We start from the raw sequence: 12,714 nt of genomic DNA, 5'->3' as shown, positions 1-12,714 counted from the left end.
CAGAGACTGCAACTGGTGCTAGATTCCATCTGATATACCCATAAAATTTTGAGGCAGTTCATAACACAAGGTCAAATTTCTCATTTTGGTTTCTGTAAGCAAAAGAAAAACATTTTGGGAATAGAAAAAGTGAATGTTTAGATTCCATAAAACCTGGGTTACTTATGTCGGGTGTCATCATAAAATTCCACATTAAGAAAGAGGGTTATATTTAGTCCTGGATGGATATTTGTCATAGGCTTTGTTTCTCCTTTGACTTGTGAAATGAATCAGAAAATCACGGGGGATTTGAAAAGCACAAGCTGATCTGTCATTTTCTGCCCAAACACCTTTTTACTTTATCCCACTAGACTTGATATTGATGGATTTGTGTGGGAAATAATTTTTAAAAAGAAGGGGACAAATGAAAATCTACACCTCTCCTCCTTCTACTTTCTGGTGTAGGAAAATAAATGGTTGGTCATTGCTCAGGCTGTAGATACTGTCCCCTCAGCCAGTTTTGGTTTTTTGGTTTTTTTTTTTGCTGTTAGGAAGCACATGGAGGACTTGCCATCATAAAATAGCATGGCAAATCGTTATTTTTAGGAAGACATAATTTGAGGGACGCAGTCACGTTCTGAAATAATGTAAGGTCTTTTAATTACACATCTTTGTTGGGAGACGCTGTACATGCTTTGCTGCATTAGCATATAGAAATTCAGATCCGAGTGGTAGAGCATGGTAGGATGATGTCTTGGGTCCTAGATCCATTTTCTGTTGAGCGCCCGGTGCAAAGTGAGATACATCTCCTGTGACTGTAAGCAAGCTGGTGGTTCTGCTCTGCACGTGCATCCTCTCTGTGCTTACTTATACAACTGAGCAAACAAACCAAGCCGTAGGCAGACAGGAAACACTAACAAAGCTGGGCACCCGGGATTCAGGAATTGGTATGCACAGCACTTCCAGTGTGTCCAGGTCACCGGGATACACATTCTTGCATGGGAGTCCAGTAAACTCACAAGACCTTCCAGATGCTGGGTCTTAGAGCACTGTGTTGGCCCAGAAACAAGGCAAATACATGAGGGAAGATCAGAGTAATAAAAACAAACAAACAAACAAACACCCAATAAAATGAGTAGTTGCTTCACCTCTTCCTCCTCCAGATCTAGATCAAGTTATGAGAGAAGACATACAACTGCACCTGCCATTTTGAAAATTTTCTGGTTCCTCCTCTTGGTAAGAGGGAATTCAGAGCAGTTTTCCTGGCACAGGTTCACTCCTTACCCCCTACTTGACCTCCTCTGGTGTTGTTTCGGGATGATACATTTTCTTTAAATCTGCACAGGGAGCGGATACCACAAACTGGACTTTTCTCCTTGCTGTGCTCTTTTTTTTGGAGGTGATGTAACCCTCTCTGTAATGCTTTCCTTCCTTGGTAGACACCACAAAGACCACAGTTCCCATGAAGGGCATTTATCTTGCAGCCCAGCAGCACTTAGGGAATGCACGGTGCCCTTCACACCCATTAGACCATCTAATGAATGCAGTCAGTGTGTTTTCATCCGTGCTGGGCTGCCAGAATGAGTTTTAGGCATTTTAAGCTCAAATGGAAGTTGAGTGACTTGCTAGTAGAGTTTCTGGCTCTCTGGATAACTGTCGTACCTGTTTACATTACCAGTAACATAAGACCTTAAATTCTGAAAGAAAAATATCATGGACACATACCAACAGACTATAGCCGAAGGGAGTGCTGTCAACTCCTGTTTTCCGATGGCAGCATGTGTCTGCTACCCAAGTTTTCCCTTGCAATAGAAAGTCTGGAAATTGGGATGTTTTACTTATCAGGAAACAAAGATTATGCAGAAGGGTCTGCAGTAACACGTTTCCATGTGGCTTTCTGCCCTTGTGCAGGGGAGATGCTACTACTGTCCTCCTTCACAGTCAGTACTGAGCTTCTGTGCTAATGCAGATGTTCACACAGAGCCAAGGAATCCATGTCCATTTGAATTTTGTGTATTTCTGTCCTCCCCCCATTCTACCACATGACAGAAAGTTTTTTAAAATACTCTTTAAATTGAGTGTGCAGCATAACTATGCCTCTAGATAAAACATTTTGGAGAAAGGCCATTGACTGATATTTAATAGAGTGCATGACTATTATAAATTCCTATGTTAATACTTGAACTGCTCTGAAACACAAAGTTTTCAATCAGTAGCACTCTTCTTAGTTGGAATTATAGAAGTATGTATGCGAGAGCTAATATGTTTGTAATTTTCATTTGTTTTTACAGGTGCAAAGGGCCAGGTCTTGAAGGCTGTCCAAACGGGTGAGTATTTCATCTGCTACAATTAACGACAGAGCTGGAAAGAATGCATGTGTGTTTACATTTCCATGCTGGACACTGCAAGGCTGAGACTAAAGTTAAGTCTGCAGCTCTGTACAGGGAAGTGACAGATTAGAGCAGGCTCCAACCTATAAAAATTATTTAAAGAACTGAGAAATATTCCTACTGGTACAAGACTTCAAAATCTGGGATCTGTTAATGGAGAATGAAAGGAGGAGCTGGAAAAAGAAAGGATTAAGGGCTAGTGGTAGAGAGAGGTATGTTTAGGATTGATATGGTCACCTGCATCACAGGGGATTCATGTCAGAGACCCAGAGAGTCTTCTCCAGGCCTGTGATCTGTACATATCCTACCACTCTATGCAGATGGACGTTCATTCTTCATGATAGACCTTACGTTGTGCTATTTGGCCTCATGAGTTGCTCAAGGTCATGCAACAAGCAAACAGGCTTCTCTGACTAAGAGAGAGGGATTTAGTTTCTGGCCACAAAGTCATGCTATGGCAAGACAAATTCAGCCTAGAAGTGCTGTTAAAAAGTGACTAATAATAATGACTGGGGCATTTTAGAAAGAGCTGTGATGGATCTCTAAGTACAGACCAGAAAACAACCTTGGAAAACGGGTTTTGATTTTCAGCTTAAATTTGAAGTGACCCAGGCTCTAATAAAGAGGCAGCAATCTATATGTACAATGTGGATGGTTCACACATTAGCTGGCCTCAGACATTTGTACCTGGGGAGGAGGGTCAATAATCTGAAATTCATTGTGACACTTACAGCATGGCCCCATCAATAATGGTGAGATGTCAGCTTCAGTGCTCATATCACAACTGCATATGCCTTCTTGATATTGCCTTCTCTCCACGTACTTCATGTATCTGATCACATGTGGGCTGCCCATGGCTGGCATATATAGGCATCACAGATTCAATGCTCATGTGCTTGGTGGGTTTGTCAGAGGGAAGAGAGATCCCCTCACTTAAGCTATGAGGATCAGCTCCAATTGCATGTTTGAGAGAAGAGTGAATACTTTGAGCAGGTTACTGGATGAGGAACTTAAAAATACAGATGCTCAAGATATCTGAAATGTCAAATTAGGCTTAAGTGGATGTTCAGAGTGCGTGTTTGATCAAAACCTAAGGCTTCATGCAATCGCTGTAGGGTTTTTCCAAAAATCTTAGGCCTAAGCATTTTTTCCTCTTTCTGTACCCTCTCCTGTCTTGCAGGTCCAAAATCCCATCTATTGCAGCTGGTGTCGTCGGAGGTCTCCTGTGCCTGGTAGTTGTCGGGTTGGGCATTGGACTTTACTTGCGGAGGCGCCACATCGTCAGAAAGCGGACCCTGCGCCGGCTGCTGCAGGAGAGGGAGGTGAGCACTGCCAGCATGGCTGCAACACCAGCTGCTTTATTTGGGGAAATGGGTACCAGCCTCCTCATACCAGAGAATTAAAGCACCGTGTATCTGCCTTGTAACTCAACAAGCCCTTGGGTTGGCAAACACACCATCTGGCGCACTAGTCAGAAAAGAGGCAGTGTGCACCTAACACCTTCTCACTTAATAAGTCTGATCCTTCTGGATATATTTTTCAAAAGCTTTAGGGGATTTAGATGTCTAAATCCCAATGAAAATCATTGAGATTCTCTACTCAGAAAAAACTACCCCTTCAGGGTGAGGTGGAATGTATTTGCTGATCCATGCCACAGTGCTGTGTAGACCCTCAGCCTGGAATTTCTCCCTGCAGCCAAGCCTTGAGGCTGCTCTGGCAACTTGATTGCTTTTGAAAATTTTACCCTCTTGGTCAGGCCTATGTCTGATCCTGTGGAAAAAAATGAGACAGAAAGGAGAGGAGGGAAAGGAATTGAGGAAGTGTTTGTGTCTTCTCTTTGGTTTGTTTTTAGCACAAAACAACCCACAAAGCCATCAAAGTGAACTGTTCACCCACTTAGGCATGAACAAGGTTTCTACACTGCTTTTTGTTTTCTGCGTGGTTTTGTGTGCGTTACAACAGCACTCTCTGGATACCTCACTTATAAAATAGCAAAATTAATTATCCTGGATTAAAGCTGCTCTTTTATGATTAGCCCCCTTCTCTTTCTAGTCCAATTCTAGTAAATAATTGGCAAATTCTATTTAGCATTCTGCTAAAAGCCCAGTTGCAGCTTCCTTTTGTGCTCACTGGTTTTGTGGAGTCAGCTGCTAAAATACTTTAAAAAAAACCTGTCCTTTTTAATGCACTATCTAACAATATTTTACATACCACTGTATTCTACAGTTGTGATAGTAGAGTTCAGTTTGTGCTCAGTTCATATTGTACCCTCTGGACTTCTCAAAATGAGGGCATTTCATCACAACAAAAAGGTTGCTGGCCCACTAAAAACAGTTGTATATAACTAAATAAGGTTTTATTCAAAGGAAAGGAAAAAGAAAGAGCACTGAGGGAAAAGGCTGACTTATGCATCAAAAAAGTGTTAAATATCTGTGTTTGAAGGGCATTGCTGCTCTTTGCAATAAGGCTTAGAGCAATCATTTTTAAATCATGGATAGTCAATTCAATATCTCCTTTTTTATTGAGAAAAGAATAACTCTCAGAGTTTCAATTGCCGCTTTAAACCCTGAAGTCTGGGGGGAGCCACTAGTACCATGGGAATTTCATCCAGTTAAACAAGAGCAGACCTGAAATGGGCTACTTACCCATTATTTAAAACACCTTTATAATTTATTTGCAAGTTCAGAAAAAAATCTTTAGAATCTGTGGTAATTACATTATTCTTCATGCTATGTGTTTTAAGGCTTTGAAGTCAAAGCCTTCATTTGAACAGTAGTAATTCCTTCATTCTCCTTTAAAATGGCAGACGCCACTCTGTGATTAATTTTACATCTGAAATTTGGAGCAACTCTAGATATTTATTGCTGCAAGTCAGAATGGAGCTGTCCTGCCATAAACTTCACATGGAATAAAATGTTCATTATTTTAAAGGAAGGATTTATCTGCTTTCCCAAAGCATGCTGCTTGCTGTCCTCCTAGGCTGTATATCTTTCTAATGTCTTCTTCTGTCTGCACCAGCTTGTCGAACCACTGACACCCAGCGGGGAGGCACCGAACCAGGCTCATCTGAGAATTTTGAAGGAAACAGAGTTTAAAAAGGTCAAAGTTTTAGGCTCAGGAGCTTTTGGCACTGTTTATAAGGTAAGATCACCATGTTTCACTTCTTTTCATCTTGCTCCCTCATGGTTAAGCCACCCAAACAAAGCATGAAGTGGGAGCTGCGATCATTGTGTAGATTTTTTTTTTAAACTAGATTTTAGAGCATGTATATATTGAATGGTAGAGACATGACTCAATCATCATTAGTTGAGTTACGAATTGGGTAACATGAGAAGTTTTACATAACATGTTGCCAAAGCCATACTGCTGAACCTGGAGGACAAAGGTCTTGACTTAAACACTACCACAGCCAAATACACCCTGCTGTGAATAATAGGAAGAAAAGAAATGCACTTTGGCCAGCTCAGTGCTAAGCCATTTTTTTATGTGGTCTGGGGTCTTGTTTTTATAATCTTCAATCACTCTTTCATTAGAACTGACAGAGCTATGTGGAAGTGTCAACACACCTTCAGTTGTGTAGGTCCACAAGGTATTTTCACTCTTGGTGTTTATCCTCTGCATTCCTTCTTCACCAAGTTCCACTTTTTTGTGCTCCTTCTTTTATTCAGGATAGTGTTTCAGGCTTTGCCAGTAGTATTGAAATATAAGCTATAGATTCAATGTATCTTTTTATAAAGCTCTAGATTCTGAAGCAGGCTTCCAGCAGTGGCTAGGAACTCCCATTGACCTGAAAATGTACACCTACGTTGCTGGGTACTTCAACAGAGTGTCCTCACAGTGCTGTGCTGTTCACCTGCCGCCTAAATGGCCTCCTGACACTATAAATGTAGAGCACTGAACCAGTCAGACATAAACCTACCTGCCACTGCATATGTTTAGAACTGGATTGTTTGTACAGTATAGATGCCATCTTGTTTTCATCAGAAAATGTCAATTCTTTTCATCCCATGATTTATAAATGGGAAGGGGCAAGGTTTTGTACATGCAGTTGCTGTGATGCACTAATTAATTAGATTTCCATCTGCAAAAGTTGCTCTTTATGCATCTTGGGCTATTTATACAGGGATGGTAATGAACCATTTCAAAATTAAAAAAAAAAAAATATGGTAGAGGTAACTGAAAGAGAAAAACTACTCACCCCATTAACAGGATTTTGTTAACACCCACAAGACATATTTTTGCCTATTTTTGTTGTCTGCCATGTCTTCTCATTGTTCAGAATATTTAAGTCTACTCAGAAGATGTAAAATGTATGTGTAATTGTGAGAATTAACCTGTTACATATATGAGGCCAAGTAACTCTTTGTACTTCTTTTTGGTAGGGACTTTGGATCCCAGAAGGGGAGAAAGTTAAAATTCCTGTCGCTATTAAAGAGTTGAGAGAGGCTACATCACCAAAAGCCAACAAGGAAATACTTGATGTAAGTTTTCATGTTTGTTTTGTCAAATTGTCAGTGGTCTGTGGCATTGTCCTCTGAAACAAGTAAAGGGATTTCAGGATTTTGGGTGGGAAGAAATATTTTGCACCCCAAACTGCATTCTCCATCTAGAAGTACTGGGCTTTGCAGCCCAGTCTGTGAAGTGCTTTTGTGTTTCCTGTGAATGCCTTGCTTGCAGTCCAAATACTGATGTTATATTCGTGGGGTAGCACCTAAGGTGAGGTTAGGACCTCTTTACAGCTAATTCTCTTTTCTTTATTCTGATGTTTCCGGCCTTAAACTGTGGCATTCGTTGTTATTATGGCAGTAGAACTAAAACCAATAACAACATATCTAATGATTTTTGAATCCTGACGTTGCAGACTGTCATAAGATGGTTGCTTGGTTACATAGGATTAAATTAACTATAAATCCAAAAGAAAAAAAATACATCCCATCTCTGACTTCTCTGCCATGAACAGCAAGAAATTATCTTGCTTCCCGAAAGAGGCAAGGGAATTTTATACTCTTGCTTGGATATAGTTCATCACTTCAGGAAAAAGGGAAAAAGGCTATGAGACACTGTTTCAGGAGTTTATAAATGTGTGAGTTTACAGTGGGTGAGCCAGAGTCCTAAACACAAAGTTCCCTGAACTTGGAATAGCTAAAAAGCTGAACTCTGTCACTAGATCTGAAGCAACACAACATAAAGCAGGTACAAAGGTATATATTTATATGTGAGAAAAGGAAAAATGCTGAGTGCGGAGAGGAGCACTCAGATGTTCAGTATATGTTCCATTCAGCTTTTCTGTGCTGTGGTTCAGTCCTCAGTGACAAAAAACACATTGCATGCGTGTGTGTGTGCGCGCACGCGTGTGTGTGTCCTGTTCAGCCCTTCAAGCCCTGAGCTGGAGCCTGCTGGGTCACTCTGGAGGACTGGTCAGCCCAGGGACTCCCCAGGGAACACAGTGTATTTGGTACAGATAAGTCTTTAAGCTTCTCCTTGCTATACCCGCATGAGTGTGCCTCTAGAAAGTGTAGATTGGAAGCCTGGATTTGGCAGGGGCTCATCTATCAAGTGCTTGTTTGCAAGGACAGGACACATGTCCCTGGTATGTTCCAAATGGACCTGTGAAGTGCAGGTCCACAGCTTGGGACAGCCTGTTTACGTGGAAGTGATGGTCCTTCAGCCACAGGCAAAACTGTGGATTTTTTTATTTTGGTAGAAATTGAACCATTTTAACAGGAAATCTATTTTAAAAAAATATAATCGAGCTTTGGACAGCAAATGACAGATCGGGTAGGAAGGCTAATCTCAAATGGTTCAAGCTGGCGAAGATCTTAAGGCCAAGTCTCATAGTGAGAAGTGTCAGGATGAGTGGCTGGGAACAAACCTACTGGTGCTACTGATAATAAAGCACACTGGATTTTTCCAATCACCCTGAATAAAGTGTTATTCCAATACGTTACTTCAACGGATCATGTGTTACGTACTGTATGATTTGATATGTGTGTTGCAGCAATGCAAAAGAATAGGTGGTCCATCTCAGAATCCATACACAAAGCAGTATCCATCCTGATTTTAGTTTAGTTAGACTCCATGCCAGTCTCAGCCCTTCCCTAGGTCCCCGATCCCTGTGGCCCTCGTCCCTGCCCCTCGCCTGCCTGCAGGCAGGCTGCAGTCCCTCCCTTTGCTGGAGTTCCCCGCATCGAGGAGCTGGCAGAAATGGTGCTCAGCTGCCTGCCTTGTGCTGTGCCCCTCGTTTCCCTCTTCACAGTGATAAGAAGCATAACACAGTCTTCACAACAGATGCTTTGGACTTCACTGCATTAAATTCCTATATGCTGAAGGGAAGGGTTAACGAATAAACCTACAGTACTGAATCCTGCCTTCAGCAGAACAAGATATTCACATGACAGAGCAGTAGATGCAGGGACTGTGCACTCTTTGGTGGTGTCAAAGTACCTTCTCTTTTCAAAGAAGTTTCTGTATCATATCCCCCCATTATCTTTTCCATTGAATTAGGATGTTTAACAAAAAGCTCTTGCTTTTTATAGTCCTGTTCATTTTTCGGATTATTTGGTTGGTAGAATTCATTCTATATTTCAGAGGAAAATTTAAAAAAATACAAAACCAATGAAAGAAGTCAGAGGGGTGACTCCAAAAGCTCCTCCCAAAACAGGTTTTTGCTACACAACCAACTTTTCAAGGTCACTGAATCTTCAGAGATAATAATGTCCAATTAAAGATGGTTTGTCTTACAGATACACGTTAGGTATAGAACAAGCACAGCAGCTTTAGCTCATATAATCCAGGCGAGCTCTCACTGGCTTTATTTTAAGGTAGGGCTAATTCAGAAGATTGTTGTTGAATACCAAGCATACTTGGAGCAGGTCAGAGCGCACCACAGAGATTTCCAAGATAAACAGTTGAAACAAAGGCCCACTTTAATGTCTTGGGCTACTTAGAGGGACCCACGACCGCACAATAGCTCCCTTCTGCTCCCTGTGAGGAGGCGGTGGCCTGTTTTACTTTGCAGTATCAAATGCAAGAGGCAGCATCAACGCTTGGACTCTCTCCAAAAGCTGTGTGGCCTGTACGCCCACCCTGCTCTTTCAGCATCCCAGTTCTCAGCCCCCAGGTCAGCCCTGTGCAGGCTGCGTGGCAGATGGGCAGTGAGAACAGCTCCGACTCTGCAGATTTCCCCCCTTCCCACCCCCCGCTGAAATGAATACAATATGGATCTGAATCCCAACAGGAAGCAAGGCAAGGAACAGACGCCCTTCTTCAGTATGATGGCTTGGTTTGGAAGCCTAGGGAGATTTAGCATGTTTGGTCTCTGCTTACATCTGAGCATCACGTAGTGGATTCACAAGGTTCTCTAAAAAACACTGCCACAGATATCTATGTAATTGAATAGCACATTGTATTCTTGCTTTATATTTCCTCGGGCTATCCTACAAAATCAGTGTTAGCCTTGACAGAGGGTTCTTTTTCAAAGCCCTGCTCAAATCTTGCAGTAGGTTGAGGAGCCTTACCCATTTCTGCCAGACGTCATCTTTAATCCAGCTGCCTGCAGACCACTTTAATCCCAGAGGCTCCAAAATACAGAATTAGCACCTCGGAAGAAAACTGCATTACATCATGTTGTTGCTTATTTCTTGAACGTCATTGCTTTAATAATTCTATTTAATAATAGTTCTTACCAGCTACACAGCTATGTGACATCTGTGGAAAGCTTGTTAGATCATGAGTAAAGTGCGATGGTATTTCATTTCTTAAGCTCTTAGAAAGTGCACATTTGCTCCTTTCCTTGCCACAGTAATGCCCTGACTATTATTTTAGGCTTTGGGGGGCTGCTAGCCTGATACTGAATTGCCAAGGGATGATTAGTTTATGTCACTCCAGACCCTGAGTTAAGATGCTGACCTGAAACCTCACTGCATGGAAGTATTCCCATTTATTTCCCATTGTGTTGTTTTTCAAACAAATGGCTTTAAAAGTGTCTAGAAATGAAACACTAAATCAGACATGAAGTTAATTTTAAAAAAAACACAACTTCAGCTCTAATTTTTTTCCCCTTATTGGAATCCATTCTTTGAGCTTGCACTTGACAGTGGATATCAATATAAATATAGATCTCAAATTTAAATTTGTAAGTAGTTTTTGCTTGCAAAAGCCATGAAGTTGGGGGTTTTTACTGTGTGGCCATGCTAAAGGATGTACTCAGTGTGTCTGGAGTGTACTGCACTAGCCTCTGAAGGGGCCCCTCCCTTCCTACAGAAGAGCAGAGGAGGAAGTACACTGGGTACCTTAGATAGGTACCTAAAGATACACAGGGTGAACCAGGCTTGAAAGAAGAGTTTTTCACATATTTATGAAACTCAGACACAAAATTCCAGTTGACCAAAGGGTTTATTATGCTTAGGCTCCCACATTATAGGTGCCTTCTTGGTATAATTTGCATTGCTATGTGGGTCTAAAACAGCTTTTCCAATGGGGGACAATATTTTCACCGGTGTTGCTTCAAGTAAGAAGTGTATTTAGACTTCCTCAGAGATGAACTGATTATTAACCTGTTTGATTTAACATGGACTGAAGGACAACTTGGTCAAAGAAGTCTTGTCTCTTAAAAAGTCAAACTGTCAGTCCCATCCTAGATGACAACTTTTGACTTTCTGCATTAGTACTAACTCTGACAAAGGGACAGAGGTCTCAAAATTACTGATTTCCAGTCAGTTTTGTGAAAAGATTTGAGGAGGAAAAAAGGCCCTATGACACATGTTCACGAGATATGTTGCCCTTGCAATTATGTGCTCAGAATCATGAAATCCCATCAGCTTCCAGCGGATGTTCAATTTATTAATTCCTCCTATGTCTAGGATTTTATGTCCTATGTTTTCTTGGTGTTCCAGTAGCAGTAGACTGGCTCTTCTGCAGCATCTCAGTGATGCTTCAGTGTTCAAAATCTGGACCTCCCACTGAGTGGAAAAAACTTGGTCCACAGAGTGGGAAATACAAGTATTTTGTGTATGATACAGGGCACAGAGTTTGCATATAGTATTTTAGCAACCTCTTGGACTACCAACCAACCAACAATACTGCCTCCAAACATTTCTGTCATACCAAAGGGAGTGTTTCACATTTCTTTTATAACTTTCTTCTTAGGAAGCTTATGTGATGGCTAGTGTTGACAATCCTCATGTGTGCCGCTTGTTGGGAATTTGCCTCACTTCTACTGTTCAGCTCATCACACAGCTGATGCCTTATGGCTGCCTCCTTGATTACATCCGAGAGCACAAGGACAACATCGGCTCCCAGTACCTTCTCAACTGGTGTGTGCAGATTGCAAAGGTAAGAGGACCAGCATGCCGCCAGATCAGCTAAAACGCAAACTGTATCAAGGAGATCTGACAGCGTTTAATGTATTTATTTACTTGTCCCTGTAAGTCTTTATATTTCACCACATGGTTCCTAGATACCTTATATGTGACAGTAAGCAGTTACTTTGTCTTAAACAATTTACCATTTTCAAGTTGCTGTGCAAACCTTAACTATTCTTCAAAATGCTCCTAGACAGTGTAATATTATCACCAAGGCATTTATGTCCAAACCAAACACCTGTAATGAAACAATAATTTGATGCAACAAAGCTGCAGCAGGGAAGGGAGTAGAATTTGGCAACTGCCATACTGAAGTGCTGCTTCCATCAGTGGATTTCTCTGGGCTGTGCTGCGGAGCAAACAGTGATGTTCTTGAGTATACCTTCTTGTGTGCCTCAGAGAATTTCAGGCTGCAATCTCCGAGGCCTGGGGATTGAAACTGCTGATTAATAAATACCAGCTCATTCTAGTGCAGGCTGGCTGTGACCAAAGGACAGTCAGGCACCCCAGGGCTGTTCTGTAATTTATATGCACTGAGTTGGTGCCTGTAATCTAATTACAGTGGCCATAGTGCCAAATAAAAGACTCATTATCACACCTGGCACTGTTTGCCTAAGAGAAGAGCAGCAAAGGAGAATGAAGTACAGCCTCTGGCCCTAGGCAGCAATATGCTGTGTTTGGAAGGTGGTTAGCCATTTGCAAACATGGAAGAATAGAGCAAAACCAGCAAAAAAAAAGCTGCAGTTTGTTGATTTGTCATATGAGATGGCAGTATCCGCAAAGCCCAGATGCTTTAATGCTGCTTATTTCAGGAATGATGGTCTGCAAGCTAACCACACACTTACAGCCTTATCAGTCCCTCGAGACCTTGTATACATCCCAGGCTCGCCTGGCCATGGTTTGCTTTCAGGAAACATGCTGAGGACCTCAGAAATGTATCCACCAAAAGTATACAGAGCACATTTTTCATCTCAGTGTGGGTA

At 41.6% G+C, this 12,714-nt stretch overlaps 1 protein-coding gene across 2 annotated transcripts in view; it reads left to right on the top strand.

Moving 5' to 3' along the window:
- EGFR (epidermal growth factor receptor) overlaps window positions 1-12,714 on the top strand; it is a 161,188-nt gene that overhangs the window by 135,893 nt on the left and 12,581 nt on the right. For both annotated transcript variants that reach the window (XM_075083747.1, XM_075083746.1), the window contains 5 exons: window positions 2,271-2,306; window positions 3,550-3,691; window positions 5,388-5,510; window positions 6,752-6,850; window positions 11,517-11,702. In XM_075083747.1, the coding sequence (XP_074939848.1) occupies window positions 2,271-2,306; window positions 3,550-3,691; window positions 5,388-5,510; window positions 6,752-6,850; window positions 11,517-11,702 (586 nt within the window). The remainder of the gene's footprint in view (window positions 1-2,270; window positions 2,307-3,549; window positions 3,692-5,387; window positions 5,511-6,751; window positions 6,851-11,516; window positions 11,703-12,714) is intronic.

The sequence above is a fragment of the Phalacrocorax aristotelis genome, chromosome 2 (genome assembly GCF_949628215.1).
Source record: "Phalacrocorax aristotelis chromosome 2, bGulAri2.1, whole genome shotgun sequence".
Taxonomy (NCBI): Eukaryota; Metazoa; Chordata; class Aves; order Suliformes; family Phalacrocoracidae; genus Phalacrocorax; species Phalacrocorax aristotelis.
The sequence above is the reverse complement of the archived record's forward strand: the minus strand, read 5'-3'. Positions and strand labels throughout refer to the sequence as shown.